Source organism: Lipotes vexillifer, unplaced genomic scaffold, assembly GCF_000442215.2.
Source record: "Lipotes vexillifer unplaced genomic scaffold, Lipotes_vexillifer_v1.1 scaffold27, whole genome shotgun sequence".
NCBI classification, from domain to species: Eukaryota; Metazoa; Chordata; class Mammalia; order Artiodactyla; family Lipotidae; genus Lipotes; species Lipotes vexillifer.
In genome coordinates, this window is record NW_006787756.1 from 25,449 (window position 1) to 50,879 (window position 25,431).

General features: G+C 36.5%; 1 protein-coding gene across 2 annotated transcripts in view; it reads right to left on the bottom strand.

The window, feature by feature from the left end:
- Positions 1-3,851: 3,851 nt before the first annotated feature.
- TRAM1 (translocation associated membrane protein 1) overlaps positions 3,852-25,431 on the bottom strand; it is a 31,111-nt gene continuing 9,531 nt past the window's right edge. The window contains exons 3-11 of one of the 2 annotated variants that reach the window (XM_007460778.1): positions 24,434-24,555; positions 24,202-24,318; positions 22,266-22,324; positions 20,506-20,590; positions 14,367-14,437; positions 14,156-14,260; positions 13,195-13,338; positions 12,686-12,846; positions 3,852-5,404 (exon numbers count right to left, since the gene is read on the bottom strand). In XM_007460778.1, the coding sequence (XP_007460840.1) occupies positions 5,331-5,404; positions 12,686-12,846; positions 13,195-13,338; positions 14,156-14,260; positions 14,367-14,437; positions 20,506-20,590; positions 22,266-22,324; positions 24,202-24,318; positions 24,434-24,555 (938 nt within the window). In that variant the 3' untranslated portion in view covers positions 3,852-5,330. The remainder of the gene's footprint in view (positions 5,405-12,685; positions 12,847-13,194; positions 13,339-14,155; positions 14,261-14,366; positions 14,438-20,505; positions 20,591-22,265; positions 22,325-24,201; positions 24,319-24,433; positions 24,556-25,431) is intronic. The other variant, XM_007460779.1, reaches the window with a different exon arrangement.

Below are 25,431 nucleotides of genomic sequence, written 5' to 3' on the forward strand. Positions count from 1 at the left end.
CTGTCGTGGCCTCTCCCATTGCAGAGCACAGGCTCCGGACGCGCAGGCTCAGCGGCCATGGCTCACGGGCCCAGCCGTGCCGCAGCATGTGGGATCTTCCCGTACCAGGGCATGAACCCATGTCCCCTGCATCGGCAGGCGGACTCTCAACCACTGCGCCACCAGGGAAACCCTGCAAGTTCTTTTTAAAGATAAAGTTGAACCAAGCCTTGAGGATTTTCTTTTGAACTTTTCCAAGCTCCCTATGTGTATTAGGATTTAGGTAAATCACCAGTGTTCTAATGTATTCCTGGTAGTCTTCTAGATCTTAATCCTACAGAATTGAATTCACTTTTTAAAAGCCACATTTAATCTTTCATTTTTCATTTATTAGCATAAATACAGTATAGACATTTCTCCCTTCCGCCCTGAGTTACAAATAACCTGTGTCTTACTCTTTTGTTTGTTGTGAAGGAAATCAGCAAGAAATAGAAAAGGACCACTCTAACTGGTCAGATCACTAATAACCTAAATTAGTTTGGTAAAGTTGTACTTTTGAAACATTAATCTTCTCATAATGAGTTTTATTATAGTTTCTCATATTCGAGGGAGGAAAAAGCTATTAGTCCAGAAGTCAATCAACCAATATACAACAGAGTAACAACCTCAGTCTTAAGATTTTGGTCTGTTTCATATATTATCTACACTTAGGTGTATATTCCCATCCCCTGCCCCGCCTGCCTCCACTGCCATACCCAGGCCTTCCAGTCCACTTGTAATTTCTAGGACATTTTGCGAGATCTGTTCAAATTTCTTGATAAACTATCTTGTAATACACACTTTACCTGTCCCAGGTAAATATGCTCATTTACCTGATGGCGTTTGATTCTTTCCATTAGAAGGTAAGGCAACTCGAAGCAGCTAATAGTTCTCTAGAAGTTGTACAAGCAATCTGAATGAAAGTACAGTTTCATAAACCATAGGTATCTAATTAAAAAAAAAAATCATTCTTTAGGGACTTCCCTGGTGGTCCAGTGGGTAAGACTCCACGTTCCCAATGCAGGGGGCCTGGGTTCGATCCCTGGTCAGGGAACTAGATCCCGTATGCATGCCACCACTAAGAGTTCGCATGCCACAATGAAACATGCCACAATGAAGATCCCGCATGCCGCAACTAAGACCCAGTGCAGCCAAAATAAATTACTTAATTAAAAAAAAAAAAGATGCTAATGTTTGCTGTGCAAAGGGCCGGAATACCTTTAAAGAAAAAATCATTCTTTAGAAACTATACACACTATTTGCTTTTATGATTATTGTGTTACACAAGTATACATGATTCAGAACAGACTTGGAAGTTTGCTTTATGAAATTTCATGCTGAGTAAGCATGCCTGCAGTCTTTCAGTGATTAAATAGCTGTGATGGTGGCTTGAATAGCTCTTACAGCATCTTTGGCCCCCCTGCTCAGCAACCATGGAGCACTGTCCTTGTACTGTGGGCATGAGTGCTCATCAACCTTGTACAATGGGGTCTTACAGGGAAAAGTAGTAACAACTAAAACTACTTAATACTTACTATGAGCCATTCAGTCCCTGTGCTGTTTGTCACAAACTTATGAGCTAACAACTAACATTTAATAAGCATCAGGCGTGGAGCTATGCACAATCCGTTCTTAGAACTACCTTGTGGGGTAAGTGCTAACAGTATCTCAGGAAACTGAGGTACAGACATGAATTAGATCACACAGAGCTTATTGGTAGAGGAGTCAAGATTTGAACTCTGGTCTGCTAGTCTTACTACTATGTACCTATTAATATCTGCAGAAATCAACAAGGTTATTTATCACTTGAAGTTTGGATCTTCAAAATAAGAAGAGATTTCTTTCTTTGGCTGATGTAAAGTCAAAGTTAGGTTACTAGTAGTTATGTGACGGAACCTAAGCCTCTTAAATTTCTTTTCTGATTTGCTTGTTTTCAGAACACAAAATGTTTGATTTCAGCTTTAAGCAAATACAGTAATAATTTTTCCACTAAAAATAGTTAAGCTAGACAAAGTGGCTTAGCCTTTCTTTGAATGGTATTGGATAAAACTGGTTGACGTGTGACACACAGATACCTAGTGCAGCTTTTTGTAAAGCAAGTCATGCTTAAACTAGTTGTCTTTGTAAATACTGAGCTCTGTGCTGTCTTCACAGGATAGAGCTGAGCCATAGTGGATGCTGCCTTCTGTAGATGGCTAACGGCTTTACACAGTGCTCAGTAACCAGATGGACCTATTATTGGAGTAGAGTTGATTTACAATGTCGTGTTAGTTTCTGGTGTACAGCAAAGTGATTCAGTTATACATATATATATATATATATATATATATATATTTTTTTTTTTTTTTTTTTAATTTAAAAAATTTTTTGGCCATGCCACCCGGCATGTGGGATCTTAGTTCCCAGACTAAGGGATCGAACCCACACCCCCTTCAGTGGAAGCGCAGACTCTTAACCACTGGACCGCCAGGGAAGTCCCTATATCATTTTTCATATACTTTCCATTATGGTTTATTGCAGGATATTGAATATAGTTCCCTATGCTATACAGTAGACTTGCCTTTTGCCTTTCCTTTCATCCTAGTGTGTTGGTCTGTGTACCCAGGGCTTCTAAAACACACACTCAGTCCAACCCCCTTGATTCTCTTCAGGCCCTAGCTTACTAGTCTTTAATTCTTCCAACACTTGCTAATGTCTACTCTGCAACTCCCAAACCTGTGAAGTTTTAAAGCAGATGATACTTCTTAACTGAATTACCTGTCACACCTAGGGTGATCTTTGGGGAAAAAAACATCTGTTTGAGCATTACCTTGAATTTCCTCCAGGGTTACTTTTAAGGCCACTCTTTACAAAATGCAAACAGGTAGTATCAATCCATTCTTATAGGTGTCCGCGTGTAGACAGGCAGCAGAACCAGTTTTCTGTGAAAACATTTGGCAACACCTTGGAGATATAGGGTGTCAATGGCTGTTGCCAACGTCTGTGCAACAAAACATTTCTCTCCCATTTCCTCATCTGTACAAGCTCTGCTCCAGGATTAGTTCTGAATTTAAGGACTGTGTATGATTAATTTTAGAAGAATGTAGTTAATACATTTGTTCCAGAATAGTCCACCTGGACTACTCACAGCCATATCCCCCCTTTTATGGAGGGAAGGACAACCCCAGAAGGGCAAAGCAACTAGTTCAAGGTCACTCAGTAAGACAGCTGTCCTGGCTCATGGTCCTACCGTGATGCTTCCCATCAGTCTTCAGAGTTTGACCAGAGGCCGGGTGACAGCAGCAGCCTCTGCAGGATCTGGGGTGCCCATGGAGACTTTCCTCGGAGGAGGGGATCTAGGGCTTACTATTTACAATTACACTTGTGTATATATGTGTTTTGTAAAGTTTTAACTACATACCAAGGGCTGCCCCCCACCCCCAAACCCACAGCATATGTTGTAGAACACATAGCATATGCTGTATGTAATTTCATGGAAAAGAAGGTTCCTCAAATGAGTGTGGAGACACTGCGTGCTGTGTCCCCGTTGTCGTCATTCTAGGTGCCTCAGGAAGCACCTGTGCATATAAAAGATGACCAGTCCTGCAGTAAAAAAGACACCTTTGTTTAACTCAATAGTCCCTGAATTTGGTTATAAACCACTTTTTCTCACAGTTGCCCTCATTAATAATATATGAAACTAATCATCTTTTTTGGTAGAACACACTTTTTACGAAAGAAAGGCTGTTCTAAATGTTTATCAGAAGTACACTCTTTCAACGTGTACATTTTAATGAGATTAGACACTAAAAATAGCATAAAATTTGCTAACAACAAAGAAAACATCCAAGATACAGCTTGTGAAAGTAAAAATTTTTATTCTGATTGATTTCTCAATGTATAGTTCAATATAATGCCAGTTTTTAATGGCAGAGATTTGGTTCCACTGAAACTCCATGATGCTACAGAGAGCTACTTTTTCCAGGAAGTAGGTAAACAGCTGGAAACAGAAAGCACAACTTTCTAGCAGCATGGCAACTGATTAAACTGCAGACCTATCAGGTCTGCAACTTTTATACTAAAAATGGCGCAAACATTAGCTGGTGACAAAAGTGAGAAGTGGGGAGCGAAATGTGAACGTTGAAAGGAGTGATATATGCCCTGTAAAGACGACAAAAACCCAAATAGAGCTATAAAGATTTTAAAGGATAATTACAGAAAAGGAAACCAAATATTTTACTCAAATGTTTTTTAGAGCCTTTCTATAGAGATACAAATATATATATATATATTTATCCAAAAATATGTTTTATACAGATAAATGTTTCTCAAATAAGGATGGAACCAAAGCTACAGTTATAACATAAAGCATTGTCTTTTGTAAGACTATTTATCCACCTGAATTTTCAATTTGAGGCTAGTACATTAAATGTTTTCCAAATATTGACATCTTTTTACATATATAAATCAAGTAGGCATCATTTTTTAAAAGGGTTTTCAGGTTAAACAGTATTTTTCTAAGCTGCTGTGCGTATCAAACTTATGACAAGCCCCATTAAGAATTATTATTAATAAACATATCAAAAAGGTCTATGTTCAAATTTTCTTCTTTATAGTAAATATTTAATTTTCTGATTTCTAGTTTACAAGCGTTGAAAATGCACAGAAAGATTTTATTCACAAGTACTTTTATGTTAATATATTCTGATTCAATATACATGGCAATAAATCTTCACACGCCATAACCAAAAGTATGTTTTTTTCTCCCTTAAAAAAATGGGGATGTGGATAACATTAACAACCACTATAAAATAAAGCACACAAGTATTTTGGTGAATTTACAAATCTTTTTTCCCAAGTGTAAAGGCTACAAAAATTCCTAAAAATTAGAGAACACTGAAAACATATTAAAGTTTGACATCCAACTTTATATTATTTCCATTTTGCCCTGAAAGATAACTTAAAAAATATGGCCTTGCTGGAAGAGGCCATCTTGCTAATATAAAAAATTGGTGTATCACTGATATGTAGAATTTTTGTAAATAGTTCTCTCTTCAAATCATTAGAAAAATGCTGAAAGATAAAAAACAAAATAAAACATGGTGGTGGTCCCTAAACTATTTTGAAGGCAGGTAGCTTAGTCTAAGCTGAAGTATTTTTTTCATAGTAATCCTCCTCCCCTAAAATGCCCTTTAAAAAATGCATGAAACAATAGTAGCAAGAATCAAAGAGCACAAACTGTATTTTCAAGAACAGAAAAAAATCTCTAGTGCTGAAAGATATAGTAAAAAGCAGATTTCTTTGGGGACATTAATCAATTAGATTATAATTCATTATGAAGATTTCTCTTTTCTATTACGGGGAGAGTCTGCTCCATTTGAAGTTACTGTTCCATTTACACCATTTTCTGAAAAGAGAAAAAAATCAGGATTACTTTCTAAGTAAGTGCAAATAATATTATCTTTTACACATAAAGGTACCCTCAGAAAAGAAAATTTAAAACCTAATATATACTCTCATGCCCTTAGGTGAAACTTACTTATTAGTGCTTAACCTTTACTAGTATTTAACCAACCATAAAACCTGATAACATGTTAAACACAATGAACTGAAAGCAGCAAATTAAAAGTAATTACATATGTCAACTACATCTCAATTAAAAAAATAGTTAAAAAAGGAAAGTAACTACTATTGAAGGTAGAAAAAAAGAGAAGACAGAAACTCTAAAAACAATTAGCAGAACAATAAAATAGTCTGCAGAGCAATACTTCTGGTAGAAATAAAGGAACATTTTCACACTGGACAGCAGACAAGGGAAGTTCTTGGGGATATGTTTCTTTCCAACATGTTAAAAAATTGGTGTTTAGGATGATAACTCATGTTTAAGAGCGTTAAAATCGCCTTCTTCAAGCTATGATGGAATAACTGATGCCAGACCAACCCTCCCTCCAAAAATATCCACAAAAGGCGAACACAAAAATGGCTATTTGAAGACACTGGGAAAAAAACCAAGTCAGCTAAGTGTATTTCTCCCCCAAGGTATTTGACAACTACTAAACGTGCACGCACCAAGCAAGACTCAGAAAAATCAAGCAGAAAGTAACTCCTAACAAAGAATAAAGCTACAGAGAGAACTGGGAAGTCTCACAATGATAGGGAGACAAAAATATGAATTTGGGGCCCACCAGAGAAGAAAGCCCTTAGAAATAGTTGATGTCCTAGGAATGAGGACAAACTGGAAATAGATCAGCTTCAGTGACACAGAATGATCCAGAGCTTCTACTAATTCATCCAGAGCCTCTGCATGCTTTTACACAAAACATTCAGTATTCAACCTGACCTTAGGGGCACTGGCTTCTGCTTGGCTTTGCTGGAGCCCAGTCGGCCTCCCTGTGGCCTCAGTAACCGCTTTATGTGCCAACAACACAGGCTTACATCATGTGAAAGCCCCAAGTGGCTTTCTATATTGTTAGCACAGTATTTAGTGTATAAAGGCAGAATTCTTACAATAATTTTTTTTTTTTAAAGTATGAGGATACATGCAGTACTGACTTTTTAAATTTTAAAAAACTGGTATATGTGCCACATCTTCTTTATCCATTCATCCGACGATGGGCACTTAGGTTGTTTCCATCTTCGGGCTATTGTAAATAGAGCTGCAATGAACATTTTGGTACATGACTCTTTCTGAATTCTGGTTTCCTCCGGGTATATACCTAGTAGTGGGATTGCTGGGTCATATGGTAGTTCTATTTGTAGTTTTTTAAGGAACCTCCATACTGTTCTCCATAGTGGCTGAACCAATTCACATTCCCACCAGCAGTGCAAGAGTGTTCCCTTTTCTCCACACCCTCTCCAGCATTTATTGTTTGTAGATTTTTTGATGATGGCCATTCTGACTGGTGTGAGATGATATCTCATTGTAGTTTTGATTTGCATTTCTCTAATGATTAATGATGTTGAGCATTCTTTCATGTGTTTGTTGGCAGTCTGTATATCTTCTTTGGAGAAATGTCTATTTAGGTCTTCTGCCCATTTTTGGATAATAGAATTACCATATGACCCAGCAATCCCACTACTGGGCATATACCCTGAGAAAACCAGAATTCAAAAAGAGTCATGTACCAATATGTTCATTGCAGCTCTATTTACAATAGCCTGGAGATGGAAACAACTTAAGTGTCCATCATTGGATGAATGGATAAAGAAGTTGTGGCACATATATACAATGGAATATTACTCAGCCATAAAAAGGAATGAAATTGAGCTATTTGTAATGAGGTGGATAGACCTAGAGTCTGTCATACAGAGTGAAGTAAGTCAGAAAGAGAAGGACAAATACCGTATGCTAACACATATATATGGAATTTAAGAAAAAAAAATGTTATGAAGAACCTAGGGGTAAAACAGGAATAAAGACACAGACCTACTGGAGAACAGACTTGCGGATATGGGGAGGGGGAAGGGTGAGGTGTGATAGGGCGAGAGAGAGACATGGACATATATATACTAACAAACGTAAGGTAGATAGCCAGTGGGAAGCAGCCGCATGGCACAGGAAACCGGCTCGGTTCTTTGTGGCTGTCTGGAGGGGTGGGATAGGGAGGGTGGGAGGGAGGGAGACAAAGAGGGAAGAGATATGGGAACATATGTATATGCATAACTGATTCACTCTGTTATAAAGCAGAAACTAACACACCATTGTAAAGCAATTATACCCCAATAAAGAGGTTAAAAAAAACAAAACAAAACTGGTATAATGTTGCTTATTTAAAAATAATGTTTGGATGCATTGGCAAATTATTTTTGTTTACAGAGTGTTTTGTTTACAAATTGTCAGTCTTGTTTGTTTTACATTTAGAGTGATACTTTTAGTGTGACTTTTTAAATGTCTCAGAAATTAAAGTTTTACAAAAAGTGATTTCATAAAAAAAATATATATATCAGGTGTGCCAGAAAACAAGACAAAATGACTGAAAACTAAGAGAAAAAAAAATCAGAAATAGATCCTCAGGTGATCCAGATCTGCAGTTGTCACACAGGGACATTAAAAGAACAATGATTAATAAAAATAAATGAAAAGATAGATAATTTCATCCAAGGACTCAAAAATCTTCAATCCCAGGACAGGATAATACAGTAACTAAAAATATAAATTTAATAAAAGTTTAATAGCAGATTAGGCACAACAGAAGAGATGAGTGAACTAGAAAAAAAATGCTCAGATTGAAACTCAGAAAAAAAAGGATGGAAAATGCAGAAAGCATGAAAAGATATAAAAGGACAGGGTAAAAGGGTTTAACACATGTACTGGAATCCCCGAAGGACAGGAGAAAGAGAATGGGGCAGAAGCAATATCTGAAGAAATAATGGTGAAGAATTTTCCAAAAATGGCAAAAGAAACCAAGCCAAGATTCAGGAAGCTCTACACAACACCGAGCAGGATAAATGCAAAGAAAACCAAACCCAGGCACATCACAGTATAACTGTCAAAAAAACAAAGATAATTTCGTCAGACGGGATGAAAAAATTAAAATCCAATTACATGCTGCTTACAAGAGACACAACTTATATTTAAGGACAAAGAAAGGTTTAAAGTAGAAAAACACAGGAAAAGATAGAGGAAGCTAACACTTTACCACAAGATAGTCGGTGAACTGGAGTAAATTCAGACAAGCTAGAGATGAAGATAGACATGTGACAATAAAAAAGGACAAATCCCACAGGGATTTATATAACAACCCTGAATTCTGATATACCTATAACATATCTTCACAATATTTAAAGCAAAAACTTACAAGCTACAAGGAGAAATGGGTCAATACCTTTTGCAGTAACTGACTGAACAAGCAGAACTCCTTCCACCAAGTCAGTAAAGATACAAACCTGGACATCACAAATGGACCTGACACCTACCTACAGAACAGAATACCCAACAAACACACAATACACATCCTTCTGAAGTCCAAGTGGAACATTCATCAATATTGAACACAGGATGAGACATAATGAAAGTATCAACAAATTTCAAAGAACTGAAATCATTCAGAGTATGCTCTTTAACCACAGTGGAATTAAGCTAGAAATCAGTAGGAAACCGCCCGCCAAAACCTAGAAAATGCCCAAATACAGTATTTGTAAACTACACAATTTACTTATAAATAATCCATGTGGGTCAAAGAAGAAACCACAAAATGGAATTATAAAATATTTGAAACTGAATGATAATGAAAGAGATGTATCAAAATCTGTGAAATAAGGGTAAAGCATTGCTGAAAGGGAAGTTTAACCTTAATTGCAAGTAATTCATGAGAAGGGATGAAAAATCAACGATTTATTTCCACAAGGTAAACCACAAATAACAAAACAGCAAATTAAACCCAAAGAAAGGGAAATAAGAACAGAAATCAATGACACAACTGAGACAATCAGCAAAAGAAGACAAAGGTTTGGTTCTTGGCTGATGGAAGAAGAAAAGAGAAAGGCATAAACTACTCACGCAGGAAATGAAAAATGGGAATCACTGCTGTTCTACAGGTGTTAATAAGTGAATATTATGAATAATGTTACATCAATACATTTTGCAAATTTAAATGAAATGGATAAATCCTTGAAAAACACAATTTACCAAAAGAGAAACAATAAGAAATAGAAAATCTGAATAATCCTATTATCTATTAAAGAATGTGAACATGTAGTTAAAAAAAAAAATCTTCCCATAAAGAAGAGTCTAGGTTGGATAGCTTCACTGGTGAATCCTTCCAAACATTTAAATAAGAAATAATGCTGGCATTACAAGAAGGACAAAACTGCCCAATACTTTTTATAAAGCCAGCATAACTCATATCAAAACCTGACAAGGATATTACCCCAGAAAAGGGCTAACTATAGCCCAATCTTTTACATAAACACAGATGCAAAAAATCCTATTTTTACAAAATATTGAAAAAACCCATCCAGCAAAAGTGATACATTGTCATCATCAACTTGGGTTTATGCCAGGAATGCAAGACTGGATTTACATTTGAAAATCAATACATTACCAAAAAATACATATCAATATTCTTTATGAATACAGATGTAAAAATCCTCAACCAAATACTAGCAAGCCAAATCAAGCATCATCTAAAGAGGATTATATACATGACCAAGTGAGATTTATCCCAGGACTGCATTGTTGGCTTAACATTAAAAAATCAATTAATATAATCCATCATATCAACAGAATAAAGGACACAAACCATCTGATGATCTCAATCGTTGCAGAAAAAGCACGTGACAAAATCTAACATCCTTTCATGATAAAAATTACAAACAAAGTAGGAATAGAAGGAAACTTTCTCAACTTGAAAAAGCCCATTTAGGAAAAACTCACAGGTTAACATCATACTTAATGGTGAAAAGCTAGATGTTTTCCTGCTAAGATCAGGAATAATATGAGGATATCTGTTCTAATTCTATTCAAAATTGTTCTGGAGGTTCTAGCCAGGATAATTTGGCAAGAAAATGAAATAAAAGGCATCCAGACTGGAGAGGAAAAAGTAAAACTATCTCTAGTTGTAAACGACATGATCCTGTATACTGAAAATGCAAAGGAATCCACAAAAGTACTAGAATTAAATAGTAAAGTAAAATTTAAAAACCCTAATAAGCACAACAATGTTGTGGGATACAAGATCATTATGCAAAAATCAACTGTGTTTCTATACACTGGCAATGAACAATCCAGAAATGAAATTAAGAAGACAATTCTATTTACAACAGCATTGAAAAGAATAAAATATTTAGGAATAAATTTAATGAAGTGCAAGACTTATACACTGATAACTATAAAATTTAACTGAAAGAAATTAAAGAAGACCCTAAAAGATGGAAGGACATCTATGTTCATACTCCCCAAAGCAATCTACAGATTCAAGATAATCCATATCAAAGGCCAGCTGGCTTTTCTGCAGGAATTGACAAGCTGATCCTAAAATTCGTATGGAAATGCAAGGCACCCAGAATAACCAAAACATGAAAAAAAAAAATGGTAGACTCACATTTCCTGATTTCAAAACTTACTACAAAGCTATAGTAATCAAGACAAGGGCACAAGGATAGACATAGAGATAAAGAGACTAGAATAGAGAGTCCAGAAATATTAAATTCTTACTTTTATGATCAACTGATTTTCAACAAGAGAATCAATTTTCAACAAGATCAACTGATTTTCAACTGATTTTCAATTGTCTGATTATCAAGACAATTCAATAAAGATCAGTCTTTCCAACAAATGGTGCAGGGACAACTGGATATCAACACGCAAAACAATGAGTGTACAATGGTGCACTTTGGAAAACAGTTTAGCAGTTCCCACCAGATGTTAAATATACAGCTATCATATGACCCAGCAAATCCACTTCTAGTCATATATCCCAAACAGCAAAAAACAGGCGTTCAAACAAAAACTTGTACGTGAAATGTTAACAGCATCATTCACAGTAGCCAAAAAAGTGGAAACAATCCGTCAGTCAACTTACGGATAAACAAAACATAGTATATACATACGCTGGTATATTATTTGGCCATAAAGAGGAATGAAGTATCGGTACACGCTACGACATGTATGAATCTTGTGTGAAAGAAACAGCTGCAAAAGATCACATACTGTATGATTCCACTGATAGGAAATATCCAGAAAAGGCTAATCTACAGAGAAAGAAAACAGGTAAGAGGCTGGCAGGGGAACGGAGGGAATGGAAAATGACTGCTAATGGTGAATATACTTAAGAACCACTGAAACGTGCACTTTAAAGGGTGAACTTACGGTGTGGGAATTATATTCCAATAAAGCAGTTATTAAAAAATATTACTGAGAGAAATTAAAGATAATCTAGAGAAGTGGGAGGTATATATCATATTCATGGGTTGATATGCTCAATTCTCCCTCAGCTGATCTACAGATTCAATGTAATATCAATCTAATACCCCAGTGAAGCTACTTGTGTGTGTGAAAACTGACCAAGATGCAGTAAAATTTATATGACATGCAAAGAGTTGCTGATACAAGCCTGAATAAGGATAGGACTGGAGGACATCAACTACCAGCTATAAAGACTTATAAGGAGCAAACCACAGTTGATATATATTTTAAAATGGAACTCCTTGTGTTACAGTTCCAACTATTAACACTCGAAGTTGAAAAAAAATTACTCCACTATCAATGCATTTTCAATCAAAAGCCAGAAGGAGAAAAGAGGTGAGATGCAGACTCAAAGATGAAGGATCAAACAATCAGAAGTTATTGAAAAAAACGGTGTTCCACTTGGGACTAAAGGGCAGATGGGAAGGGGCTGAAAAAAGGTTTTGTTTTTAAAATATGAGTAAGATGCTTGAAAGTACAATCACTCTCCAGGTTAGTTATTCACTAAAACTGCCCATGTCCACATTGGTCTACAGTGGCTCAAAGTCATCAAGTCTGGAAAACTTGTCAGAGAGAACTTAGCGGATAGCTTTTGAGGAGAATAACTGACCAACAAACTGTAGGATGCGGGAAAATGATTTTGTTTCTAATTTTACTAATAAGTAGAACAAACTTTCCTTTATAAGATTTTGAGTCTTAACAAGATTATAAATAAGACCCCAAAACATTAAAAAAAAAAAAAGTTTCCTACTTCAAGGTTTTCATTGCTTACTGAATACAAACCTGTTCCTTTTCTAGAAGACCTGCCTTTAGTCACTGTTGGTTTCTTCTTCACAGGTGGTGCCTGAAAAGTAGAATGTTCTCTCCACCTCCGAAGCTGAAAATTAATGAACTTCCACATCATGAATGCTTGGGTAATGCAAATAGATGCCAGAACAGCAATTCTGAGAATATGAAGGAATAAACAGAAAATTAGAGTGCACTCCAACAATGCCATTGAATAAAGTAGTCTATCTTGCTTTGACAGGATTAACTTAGCGCTAAATTCCCAATAAGTTGACAAGATTATGTTAATAAATAATTATCCTGCTAATGATTAATCCCAGAAGTTAAATAAACGCTTTAGTACTTCAGTTTGGACACGAAATCGTTAACAGGTATGAAGTCAAATCAAATGAATATTTACCCTAACCCCTGTATTTATCCCTTTATTTTTAGATGATTCATATTGTAAACTGATAATACATACTATATAGTAGTGCAAAGTGAGAAAAATATTAAATCAACTCTACCTAACAGCCAACACATTGAAGTTTCCAGTACTGAAATCCAGCTTCTGATTCTCTGCTCTTGCAAGGCCAAAGCCAACAGTGAGTACCGAAAGAATTAAAGTCAGAAGTCTTCCCAACACAAACAGAACTGCCCACAGAGAAAATCTGAGAAAAATGTCACAAGTCAGATTCACAGAATTGCAAAAATAAGAAAAGATCCTAGTAGAAATCAGATTCCTGTTAAGTAAATGCAAAATAAAACAGCATTTCTTATTGTTCTGCAAAAAGGATTCTGAAATAAAATGTTAGGGAAATGCTTCATATTATATCACGTTCTTGAAGATATATAACATATCAGCATTATTTCAGGTTCTAGAAGTCCAGTAAAGAAATGTTTGATATTTTTTGTTTAGCTGATCTTTTTTGTGTGTGTGTAACAACTATTAATGATTCTTGGAACTACTGGTATATAGAACAATTTTGGAAAATGCTGGATAAAACAAAAGCCGTGTACTCAATTCTCATGAGAGTCCCAGTTTTACTTTTTTGTTGTTGTTGTTAAAGGCTTCACACTCTTTACAAGCCATATCACTTCAATTCTGTTCCAGTTCAATTTTCCCATCAAAGTATTTTAATATCTTTAAGGCTCTATAATGTATTATTTCAATTTCTTCTGAAAGTTCATTCTTCCTCATTCTTCCTTCTCCAAAAGAAAAATGTGCACTTAAACAAGATAGGAGAAGTTATATCAGAAAAGTAAACCCTCAACCCTCAAAATTATAAGTTCCAATACAGTATCTCTCTAGCTAAGACAGACTCTATTTTGGAGAACAAAATACCAACATCAACAGCTAAACAGGGTCATTTTATTTAAAGCTGCTACTAACAGGTTATGAAACAATATAATCACCAATAGCATGGTCCTTGGCAACACAGGCACTGACTTGAATTACACAAGAAATAGAACGGCTCAACAACTTACCCTTTCTGATACTTTTCATCACTAAAATAAAACAGGCGGGAAATGTGGAAAAGAAACTCAACAAAATAGTGCAGCACCAAAAGAACAAGTCCTAGATGATTCAAGCTGTTAAAAAAACACATTTAAAATGAAAAGATTAATTATGAATTAAGACAGATTAGCATACGATCTGCCCAGTCCATATACACACCCAAGAAAAATCCCAACTCACTTCAAAAGATAAGCTCCAGCAATGTGAAAGAGGTAAAGACCAATATAGACGAGCTGACGAGGAATATCTTCCTGTAAACAGAAAATTGCACAGTAGATTAAAACATGGGGAAGCAGTTCTGTTCTTAGAAGCAGTGTGGCAGAGTGAAAATGCACTGTCACAGAGGAAGACTTGAAGGCCACTCTGCCCCGCACCCTTCCTGAATGCTCACCCCAATTAGCCGCAGCTCTTTAACCTCTCCTGGCTTCAGCTACTCATCTAAATGTGAGTAACAGATGGGTTTGCCTGAATCAGATGAACTCCAAATCCCTTTCAGTACTGAGTGGTTCTTTTTATAATAAACATTTATTAAATGACACAGTATTAATAACCATAATGTCCTTGTACGATTAAAATTGCTATGTTTATACCAGCAGAGGTGCTTTTGTTCACCTAAATAGTATTCACATTTTTTAGCTCATGCTTTTTGTCCCTTTCATTTCATTGTCAGTCAAGTCATTAAAATCGAAGGTTAAAATTTATCTTCTCACTTAGGATACCATCTATTTGTATATTCTTTCTCCTCTTAATAACCTGTAAGCCAGGTATCCGGATTTTACTTTTGCTTCTCTTTTTTTCTTCCATAGTTCCTAGTGACCTGGTTATCTTAGAAAGAGTGGTTTTCAAAGACATAAGTGAATCATGAAATCGATTTAGGGGGTCACCCTAACATGTTCTGAAATACGAAATAGAATAAAAAATGCTACAGTGTATAGCACACTGCATTGTTTCATGAAAATTTTAATCCAGATTTTACACACACACACACAGAATTATGATATAAACTCTAGTTTTTCATCTTGGGTTGCAGTACAAAAATGTTTGCAAAATATGAACAGTGACAGGCCCAATAAACACTTGGTAATTTATGAAATGCCTGTACCTCTCATTTCTGCTCTCTCTTTTTGGCAGTTTACCACATATATTGATATATATATGTCTCTATTAGCCTGTCAAATATATATTACAAGGCTCTATTAGCCTGGTTAGTACTATTCATGTACTACAGCTCTAATTAAAATGACTAAAATGGTGGTTGATGTTGGCAGACTGAGCTGCATTCATCTGGAACCTCACTAGACTCATCTCTGGCATATAACAGAGTTCAGCACAGGTCTCTATTGGTCTTCTCTTTGCCACCTACATTTCAAGTAGGGAGTTACCTGACCAAATCTTCTGAGAAAGAGTAGAGTTTACAAGTATAGTTTTGAAACTAAAAACTCTTTCTTTTCTAGTAAGAATGCTACAAAGATCAAGTGTTAGAAAGGTAGATCATACAACAGTTGACTAGAACTATATAGAGTCCTACACTTTGGGTCTCTCAGGGAAAACTCCCAAGACATAATACCAAGTTTACAGTGGAGTTTCCAACTGGAGAGAGAAGTATCTCTGAAAATAGGCTGTCTGAAGACTCTCTCCACATAATTTTCGAACTTCCAATGAACTAATTCTCCTTACCAAAGGAGAGAGGAGAAAGGTGTCGAGACAACATGGTGAAGTTCAACCACAAGAAAGCCTCTTCGTTCTCATAGTCATTTCAGACCAGCTCAGCTGTAGGGTTATAACTGCAATTTGATATGCTACGTGGTGTGTATATCACTGGCACCGCACAAAATGATTTTAGATAGTATACAAGAAAACAAACTTTCATTATAATTTTAAATAAAACATTTTAAGTTGCAGCAAGGTGGCATATAAGTGACTACGTATGGGAAATGCTGCCATATTCCTTCCTTCAGATGTGTTAAACAATGCTCCAAATTTCTGAGGGGAAAACAACACTAGGGGGACCCCCAATACTTATAATAAAAGCTTTTTTGTTTTTTAATTGCTGATTGAACACTGAACTCATTTTACTACATAACAGCTTGTGTAAATCGATGTAAAAAACTAATCTGCTGGAATAACTGCTGGAAAAACCAGAGCAGTGTAACTGCTTGGGAGAGTTAAAATACAAGATTTTTTGTTTTTAAGAAGAAACACAAATAAGTTTTAAAAATACGCCATTTAGCAGAGAACATAAGATGCCTATCTTTTCTCCTCTCTGACAAAAAATACTATTATGAATTACAAACACACTACATTTCAAAAGGCCATTCCATTTCTTTTATATTTCTTGTCCTTAAATCTCAACCTAATTGAGGCAAGGTTGTGCTTTTGCCATTTAGGTAAAGAAAAATCCAGAGCTTCTTCCCTAGATTCAGGTCCAACTTTGCATCTCAGCCCTGCCTTTCTGACAGCAGACCAGATGAGTCAATAATGCAAAGTAAACTACCATCACAGCTTCCATCCTCACTACCATCAAATGCCTAGCAAGAGCTTTTACAATAGTCTCTTCAACTTTCAAAAGGACGGAGTATTAAGAATCCTTTTTCTAAGTAACAGCAACTTCAGCCTTATACAAACTGATCAGTGTCTCTAAAGCAATGTTTGCATACTCAAAGCCTAACCAGAGACAGCATGTCAAAATAAACGAGTGACAGGGAAGAGCCCACAAGAAGTGGTGGAGAAAGTGAGCTAAAGGCATTCCCATAGTAATAATACAAAGGTAATGTGCATGATGTAGCGTGACTTTTAAAATGAGAAATTTTATCTAGATTTCACTTAGAAAATGGCTGCTTTCAGCAGTCCTGTTCTAGGCCAGACTCCTCTGACATTCTTCAATCCTCATGGGGTTACATGTCTATGGCCAACAATAAAGACCTTGTCCAGCACCAGGGTCTCTGGGGCCTACACGTTTCCCTGGGGCTCAGGGAGAACAGAGAAGGCTGGGTGAAATGTTGGCACATATCAGTTCACTGGCCATGTTAGATTTCAATTAGGGAGTCAGTAAGCCATCCACAGGCAGTTCATCACTGTTCTAGAATCTAGAGTCTAGATGAATATAAACATGGCTGAGAAAAGGCGATTTTGGTTTTTCAAGACATTTTCACACACCATCCTATGATTTTGTTACCAGGAGCCAGAAATGAGGTTTTGTGTATTTGTTTGTTTAAAGATTAGCAAACTTTTTTTATACTTGAATGAAAAAGATATATAATGAAACTGAGTTATTAGAAAAGCATTGCCAAGTTCGTATCTATCTTTAATGCTAACGTTCAAGTAGTTTATATAAGGATGATGTCATAGAGTGATGACTTAAAATTCTGATAGCTTCATTTTTCATGGAAAATCTAATAAACATAGTACACTTAAATCAAAACAAATTCTAAAATTATAAATAACTTCAGGTGACATTTTCAGTTGTTATTCCAACATGTTTTTATTAAAAAGGTCAGCCATATACTTTAGTAAACTTCTGTTTTTTAAAGAAAATGCTTTTCTTAACTACACTGTACTGAAAAATTAACTTTAAACTGAGTATCACATATATGCCCAAATATAAGGCAAAGATTTGCCCCTAAACAACAGATGGAGCTGTCTCATGTGTAAATTTTTTCAAAGCTCTCATACTACAGGGATCTGTATCAATTACTTTATTCTGAACAACAAATAAATGTTTGGGTAAGATACACAGCCCGAGAAACCTGAATCAATGTCACTTCTAAATGCTTAGAGAGGTCTAGTGGAGGAATAAGTAAGACAGAGGTAATGATGTGCTCTGGAAAAACGGACTTAGATGAGTCAAAGAGCAGCTCGAGTGATGAAGGACGGACGTTAACAACAAAGTTGAAGGGTGGGCATAACCCTCATGAAGTAGGAGAAAGCATTTTTCTAATTTATTATACTTTATATGATATACAATTACATGTATGGATAATTAAACCAAATAAACTGATATTAGAAATAAAACATTTGGCTATTTCATCCACACTTCCCTGAAACTTCATATATTCAAGTTGGCTAAGAAATTACATTTTGAATCCTCTTACGGGCAAAAAGAGAGGACTATTTGTATTGAAACATACGTATTACATGTGGTTATAATATCCTTCTTAAAAGAAACTGAGTTATTTGTGCCTAACACACATCTTGAACTGCTACTGTGTTCCTTTCTTCATTTCTCTGTAGGATCGGTTCAAAACAATCACTGTACTAGTTTTTTCCAGTAAAGAGTTCTTCCAAAAACAATTTTTATAGAGTAAATTTTAAGAAACTGTTTAACACATATGCAGCTGTTACTTTCAAATTATGTTAATTACTTGCAACAGTTACTTTCGACTGTCATATGTAGGTGTTAAAAATAGTTTCAGTTAAATTCTAAGTTATGCAAATTATTCCATAAAAATTAGGTTGCATTTCTGGAGAAATGCCATCTGGCAGGAACTGATAAGAAAAGAGCTTTGAGAATGAAAATGAACAATTACTTTGAAATGTCCCTCTCTACTTACATGGTCAACGAACAAGATACAGACATATGAATTAATAATGAAACCCAGAGGTATTATGTCCACAGGTATAAAAAGTACACGAAGAAAGCTTTAAATATTGGAACCATGGTACTAAGACATCAAGGAACTATGATAGTCTCAGCAGTGCTTTGCAGAACCTTCTGTAATGATGGACATGTTCTCTATCTCTGATCCAAGATGGCAGACAGTGAAGCCACGTGTGGTGAATGGGCACTTGTAATCGGGCTAGTGTGACCAAGAAAGTGAATTTTGTTTTTGCTTAGTTAATTTAAATGTGGCTTGTGGCTACTAATTTGGACAGTGCAGCTATGGGACATGTATGGTTCACAGTAGGTGCTTACTGAATATGGAAGCGTTATTGGAAACTGTGAGCCTAAGAATTTTACCTTAAGACAGTTCTAAGTCAAAGGTTTTATGCACCTTCATCCTAATCCTTACAAACAAGTTAACTAGAAAAACATTGTACTTTACACGGCCTAATTTAGAAACACGGTGTTTTTTTCATGGCAGACAACAACATCAATGATGACAGACACACAGGACACGAAAAGTCACAGACACAACACAATAATAAATCAAGTGCCTATACTCATGAATTAACTATTCAGAGTATATATAGAAATAAGTGTTTGTGGCTTTCGAGAAGGCAGAGGAAAGATGGTTGCAGGATGGACTGGTTGCTCTGCTATTTTGGAAAGCTTCTCAAAGTAGGGGATTTTAACAACAGTGTTTTAAACATGGAAAAATATGAAATACATATAACAGACAGTATAACGAATCCCCAGGTACCTACCGCCCAACTTTGTGGTTGTTAACTCATGATCAGACTTCTTTTACCCACAGCCCCACCCACGTATCAGTTCATATATAGGAATATTTAGACAATCTCGCCGCAAAAAAAGAGAACAAAAGTGCTTGATTAATTTATCAGAGGGAAAAGGTATTCCAGAAAAAAGAACTGGTGTGTTGGAATTATAAAATTAGAGAATGTCAGTGTGAATGAGGCATAAGGAGAGAGTGGAAGAAAAAGGGACCAGGGGAGGGGGCACAGACAGGAGAAACCCTTAGAGCACAGGTGAGCAGCTTTATTTTAGTTTAAAGCAACAGGGAGCTAGCAGAGTTTTTAGAGGAGAAAGAGTTAAATAAAGGAAATAAAGTTTACTTTGTGACATCACAGAAGCCTGACTTCAGAAGTACTGAGGGTAAAACTACACAGGAGGCTACTGTAGTGCTCCAGTGGTTTACTCGTTGTTCAAACAAAACAAACAAACATCTTTCCCACCTATTTCACCAGGAAAAAATTCAAGGTGAATATTTAACTATGGTTTACTCTTCTCGATACTGAATTTTTTTGGGGGACTTACACACAGTACCATTTAGTTGTACAATAATCTAATTAATCCTTTTAGTCTCGCTTGTGAAACTGCTAAGAATATCAGTAACACAAAACTAACATTACATTGCAAAATTTGTTTAAATTATTTTAAATTACCACTAACATAATCTTAAAATGAGAAACTAACATGTCAAATGTAAAATCCCCCTCTAAGTTAAAATGACTGAAGGTTTCTTCAATAAATACTTAAGGATACTTAGTCTCTGTGGAAAGGAGAGAGGTGAGAGAATAGTGGGGGGAGAGCTGAGGTGAGAGGGAGGTTAGAGACATGAGGAAATAATTTTTAAAAAACTCCCAAAAAAAGCAAAAAAAGGCAAAAGACAATTTTTAAAATTATAAAACCCCTGCTTACTTTTTTGGTTTTCTGGAAGTAGAGTTCAGGAAAAGCATGAAACCAGTATGCCAACTGTGATATGTAGAAAAACTTCATTTGAAATCTGTACCAACACAAGAAATTAAAAAGTACCTTTTAAAGCATACCATTTTTAAAGAATAAAGTACAAACAAACACTGGAAATCAGGATGTACTAAGTAGCTACCTTTGTGTTATCACTTCAGGTCCCCTCACGATACTCCATGTATCGTACTCTCCAACAGCCACTTCCCCCGGCCCCCCGGCCCCCCAGCATCAGTCAGCTCCTCTGGATTAAACAGCAGAAGCAGAGACATGATCTGCAGAACACTGTGAACATGCAAGCGAGCTGCGAGGAAACAGAGGCCCTTGTCTATTAGTTACTTAATACTGAAGAGTATGCCTGTCAGCTACTGAAGACATATGGACCATGACTCTAAGGGAATCAAATCACAGATGGGTAAGGTTTCATCAAAAGGGAAGTGGGAAGGGCAAACAAGATGGATAGAAAAGTGAAGGTGCACAGATTAACCAGCACCTGAAACCAGGATAATCCCAATTTCAAACAATCCCTGGATTTTTTCTTAGGGAAATACGGTAACTCTACCAGGTTGAGACACTGAGAGCCCCCAATAAATGGAGGCAAACCAGGATTCCAGAGGAGAAAAAGGCACTGCCGGACTCCCCAGGAGACATCTCATATTCAGTCTAGAGTCCAGGCTCCTCCTCACATCACACCCCTCCAGATCTGCCGCCTTCTCCTGCTCTCCCTCCCCTCCCCTCCAGAGGCCTAAAGCAGAGAACACAAAGCCAATCTGAATAGTTCCAGGGGGTGGGGAGGGGGGGAACATACAGTCCCACATAAATATGATGTTTACATCTCCAGTTTACAAAAGTGCATTGAATTAACAATTTGTAAAAGTCAGAATGGCTCAGCAGAGTATGGTAATATTGCAGGGTCATGTTATTCCCTTCATACCTTTTCACCAGTCCTCATATCACAACACATTTATTGACTACTTTCTACCTGATAAGCACCTACAGCCTGGCACAGCAAAGGATATAGAAAGAGACAGTTCTTCTTGCTGTCAAGGTACATACAGCCTTGGTGGGCATGGGCACAATTTAAGACTTACATAAATGAGACAATTACAGGACAGCCAAGACAATGTATAGATAAACATAAAATATTGCACACCAAAATGACAAATTCAGGAAAGCAGAAGCCAATATAGGCTAAAGGAGCAAGGAAAATATGGAATAGATGTTCTACAGCTGGGCTTGAAGAATGAATAACTTAGCTGGCTGACTTTGCAACCCCTGAGCTTCTTACAGCACCATACAGAAACCCTGGGGGCCATAAAAATAAAAAAGAAACAGTCCCTACCCTCAAGCTTATAGTGTATGAGAGTAAGAAATGGAAGGCGTGTAAAGAGACTGGAGCAAAGAAAAGGAGCAAAAGAATGTAGAAGATGGAGCAGTGACGAGAAGGGTTATAGGGAAAAGAAAGGGAAGACAGAGGACTAAACTAGGATTACTGTTACAAATCAGTTTTCTCAAGGTAACAAACATGCTGAAAAGATTATATACATGAAAAAAGCACACAGGAATTTTTTGTCCTTATGGCAGTGAGACTGCCAAAGACATACCTATTGTACGAATTTCCCTAAGGTCCTAAAGAGAATAACAAGAACAAATCCTGCTTAAAAGTGACGTGACGATGGTCCTTAACTAAGAAAAACCTGCTGAAAATGACTTACGTCATCAGGTTATGGGGATAAGCTCTCCACAAGATAGTTGGGTCTGAGATATAGTTTTCCTAAGAGAGAAGATACAAAAATTAGCTTAATGAGCATGGAAACATCTTAGAAAATAAGACAGTATTTTCATTCCTTGCACATTTGCATCTCTCCACCTCAAGTTCCACTGAAGTCCAACCTTTTAGATGTTTTAGTTATTTTCCATTCAGTCGAACTGCTTACTTTAGTGAAGTGAAAATCAATATGAGTGACTTGAAGTCAAATAAGACATAATTCCTGGCTTTCGAAATTCCTTCAATCCAGTAGAGTAAAAAAGACACGTATGCAAACAAACATAACACAACCAAAAAACAGTGATGGCACATAACAGAGTTACAAAAGCCACTGGAGGGATGAATTTTGTCCGGGGTAATCAAGCAAAGGGTTCAGAAAGAGGTGGTCCCTGACAGGAGACAGAAGATCAAGGTGTTGCCAAGTTTTACAGGGTTATGTCCACATAATAACCACGTCTTTTTCTTAGATAACCAGATCTATTTAGTGAGAATTACTGCATATGTATATTAAAAAAAATCCTGAAGCAACTTATCCTTTTTTTTTTTTTTTTTTTTTTTTTTGTGGTACATGGGCCTCTCACTGTTGTGGCCTCTGCCGTTGCACAGCACAGGCTCCGAACGCGCAGGCTCAGCGGCCATGGCTCACGGGCCCAGCCGCTCCGCGGCATGTGGGATCCTCCCGGACCGGGGCACGAACCCGCGTCCCCCGCATCGGCAGGCGGACTCTCAACCACTGCGCCACCAGGGAAGCCCGCAACTTATCCTTAATATTTTCCCACGGAAGTATAACACCTTCACGTTTTTTAAAAAATGTGTAAGACAGAACTTTTGTACATCAACAATAAAAATTTTTTTTAATGTATAAGAAAGATTTTAAGCTGAACTTTAATGTATCTATAAAGTATAAGTAAAGCAGCAGTTTACAAAGGAACAAGCACTGGACTGAAAGGCTGAGTTTTAGTCTATCTCCAACCATAAATGTCATACCCTGGAAAATTCACTTTACCTATTTATTCATCTCTAACATAGCGATTAAAAAAAAATACTGTGTCCTGACAAACTCAAAAATATGTAAACTCTGGGGTTCATATAAACTTAAAGGACTGATATTACTAATATTAGATACTCTCTTCCCCCTCATTAGTTAGAATGGTACACTTAAAGGTTTAGATAGCCTTAATAAAAAGTTAATCAATATTTTAATTTGCTCAGAAAATACCTGGACTGTTTTTTTTTGTTTTGTTTTGTTTTGTTTTTGTTTGTTTGTTTTTTTTCTTGCGTTATGCGGGCCTCTCACTGTTGTGGCCTCTCCCGTTGCGGAGCACAGGCTCCGGACGCGCAGGCTCAGTGGCCATGGCTCACGGGCCCAGCCGCTCCGCGGCATGTGGGATCCTCCCGAAACGGGGCACGAACCCGCGTCTCCTGCATCGGCAGGCGGACTCTCAAGCACTGCACCACCAGGGAAGCCCCTGGACTGTTTTTAAAGAACGAAATGACTGGAAACACTACAACTCATGTAATCCAGTGAAAGTATCACTGATAACTTACCCTTTTTGCTAATACAGAGATACCTGCAAATGACTACAAGATATGAAGACAACACTCAGATCGACTAAAAATGAGTAAGGCTTTCTGAAACATTAAACATAGTTGGCAATTTTTGCTGTATAAAAACTAACTAAAAGAGAAGCTTACTGATGAAACTTGATTTATACTAGTTCAAGAGCAGAACTCCTAATCTTAGATAAGAACAACAAGAGACGAGGAATTTTTCTAAGGTTCAGGGTTTGCTTATGAGCATTAAAAATAGGACATCAATTTCTGTTCTGGGTATATAATTAAATACTTTGAGAGATAAGAATTTCAGCACAGTACATACTTACGGATATGAGAATGTATGTGCCCCAAACACAAGAAAATAGGTAGAATGCACTCAGCTGACCAGATTCATTAAACTTGCTGTGTTTCGTTTTGGAAAAGTGCATTCGCCTGTTAATTTTCTAAAAATAAAAACAATCGTTAATAATTAAGATTATAAAATGTATTTAATATGACTATCATAGTATGGAGAGCTAGTATTTTACAAAGTATAGATTTCTAAGATTGCATACTTACATCCAACACATATTCTTGAATTATGGCATGAATAATTATCGCCACTAGCATGTAGAAGAAAACTGTAGCCAAATCTTTGATACCATAGTAATAAAGGAACGCTGATTCAGTAGCTTGTTCTTCTGAAGGTCAAAAAGGACAGGACACACATACACAAAAATATACATAAGATTATAAAAACAGCACTTAAGTACAACACAGTTATGGAAATAAACAAGAGAAGACTAACCTAATAATTAAGTTTACAGAAACATCATGGTAATTTGCTTTTGGACACCTTCAGTCTTAGGAACAATGAACACTGAGAAGACTATCTAGAAGTCTAAAGCTTCAGAAATTGCTTACAAAGACTTGACACATGTTAGTTACAGCCATTAAAAACCAGAGAACAGGGAAGGGGAGGCCACATTAAGATCCTTGGGGACTGTAAAATTGATATTACCCCAGGGATAGGGGTTAGATTATACTTAGGTTGTATTAAAGTTATACTTAGCCCATTTGCCTGTCTTTTCAAAGAACTTTTGAAACTTTCTGCTTTCTAGCTCTACTTTCAAACTAGACATCACATTTATGATTCTGCTGGAAAAGCCGACTTAACTTTAATGTGATTTAGTTTTGAATTCTAAGCAGGAGAGACAGAGGCAACTGCTACAATTGTTTTCAATCTTTAAAATTGCTAAGATTTTTTCAGAACAAGACTTAATCAAATACTTGTGAATTGATAAAAGAGCTTTGCTTTTTTCTGGCATACTCAAATTTCAAAACAACTTTGTGGTTCTGAGTACTGTGATATCTAAGTTACTACATCAAATATTTACAAAATGATACAACTGAACAAAAACCCAACTCCATGTTGTATAATTGATCTTACATTCTAAATAGAGAGACTCCGGGCTCGCGGCAAGTTTACCACCTGAATACGGTAATATTTTGTTAACTGAATACCCCACTCCTCACCCATGCTAGTTAATTTTTTTTTTTTTTTTTTTTTTTTTCCA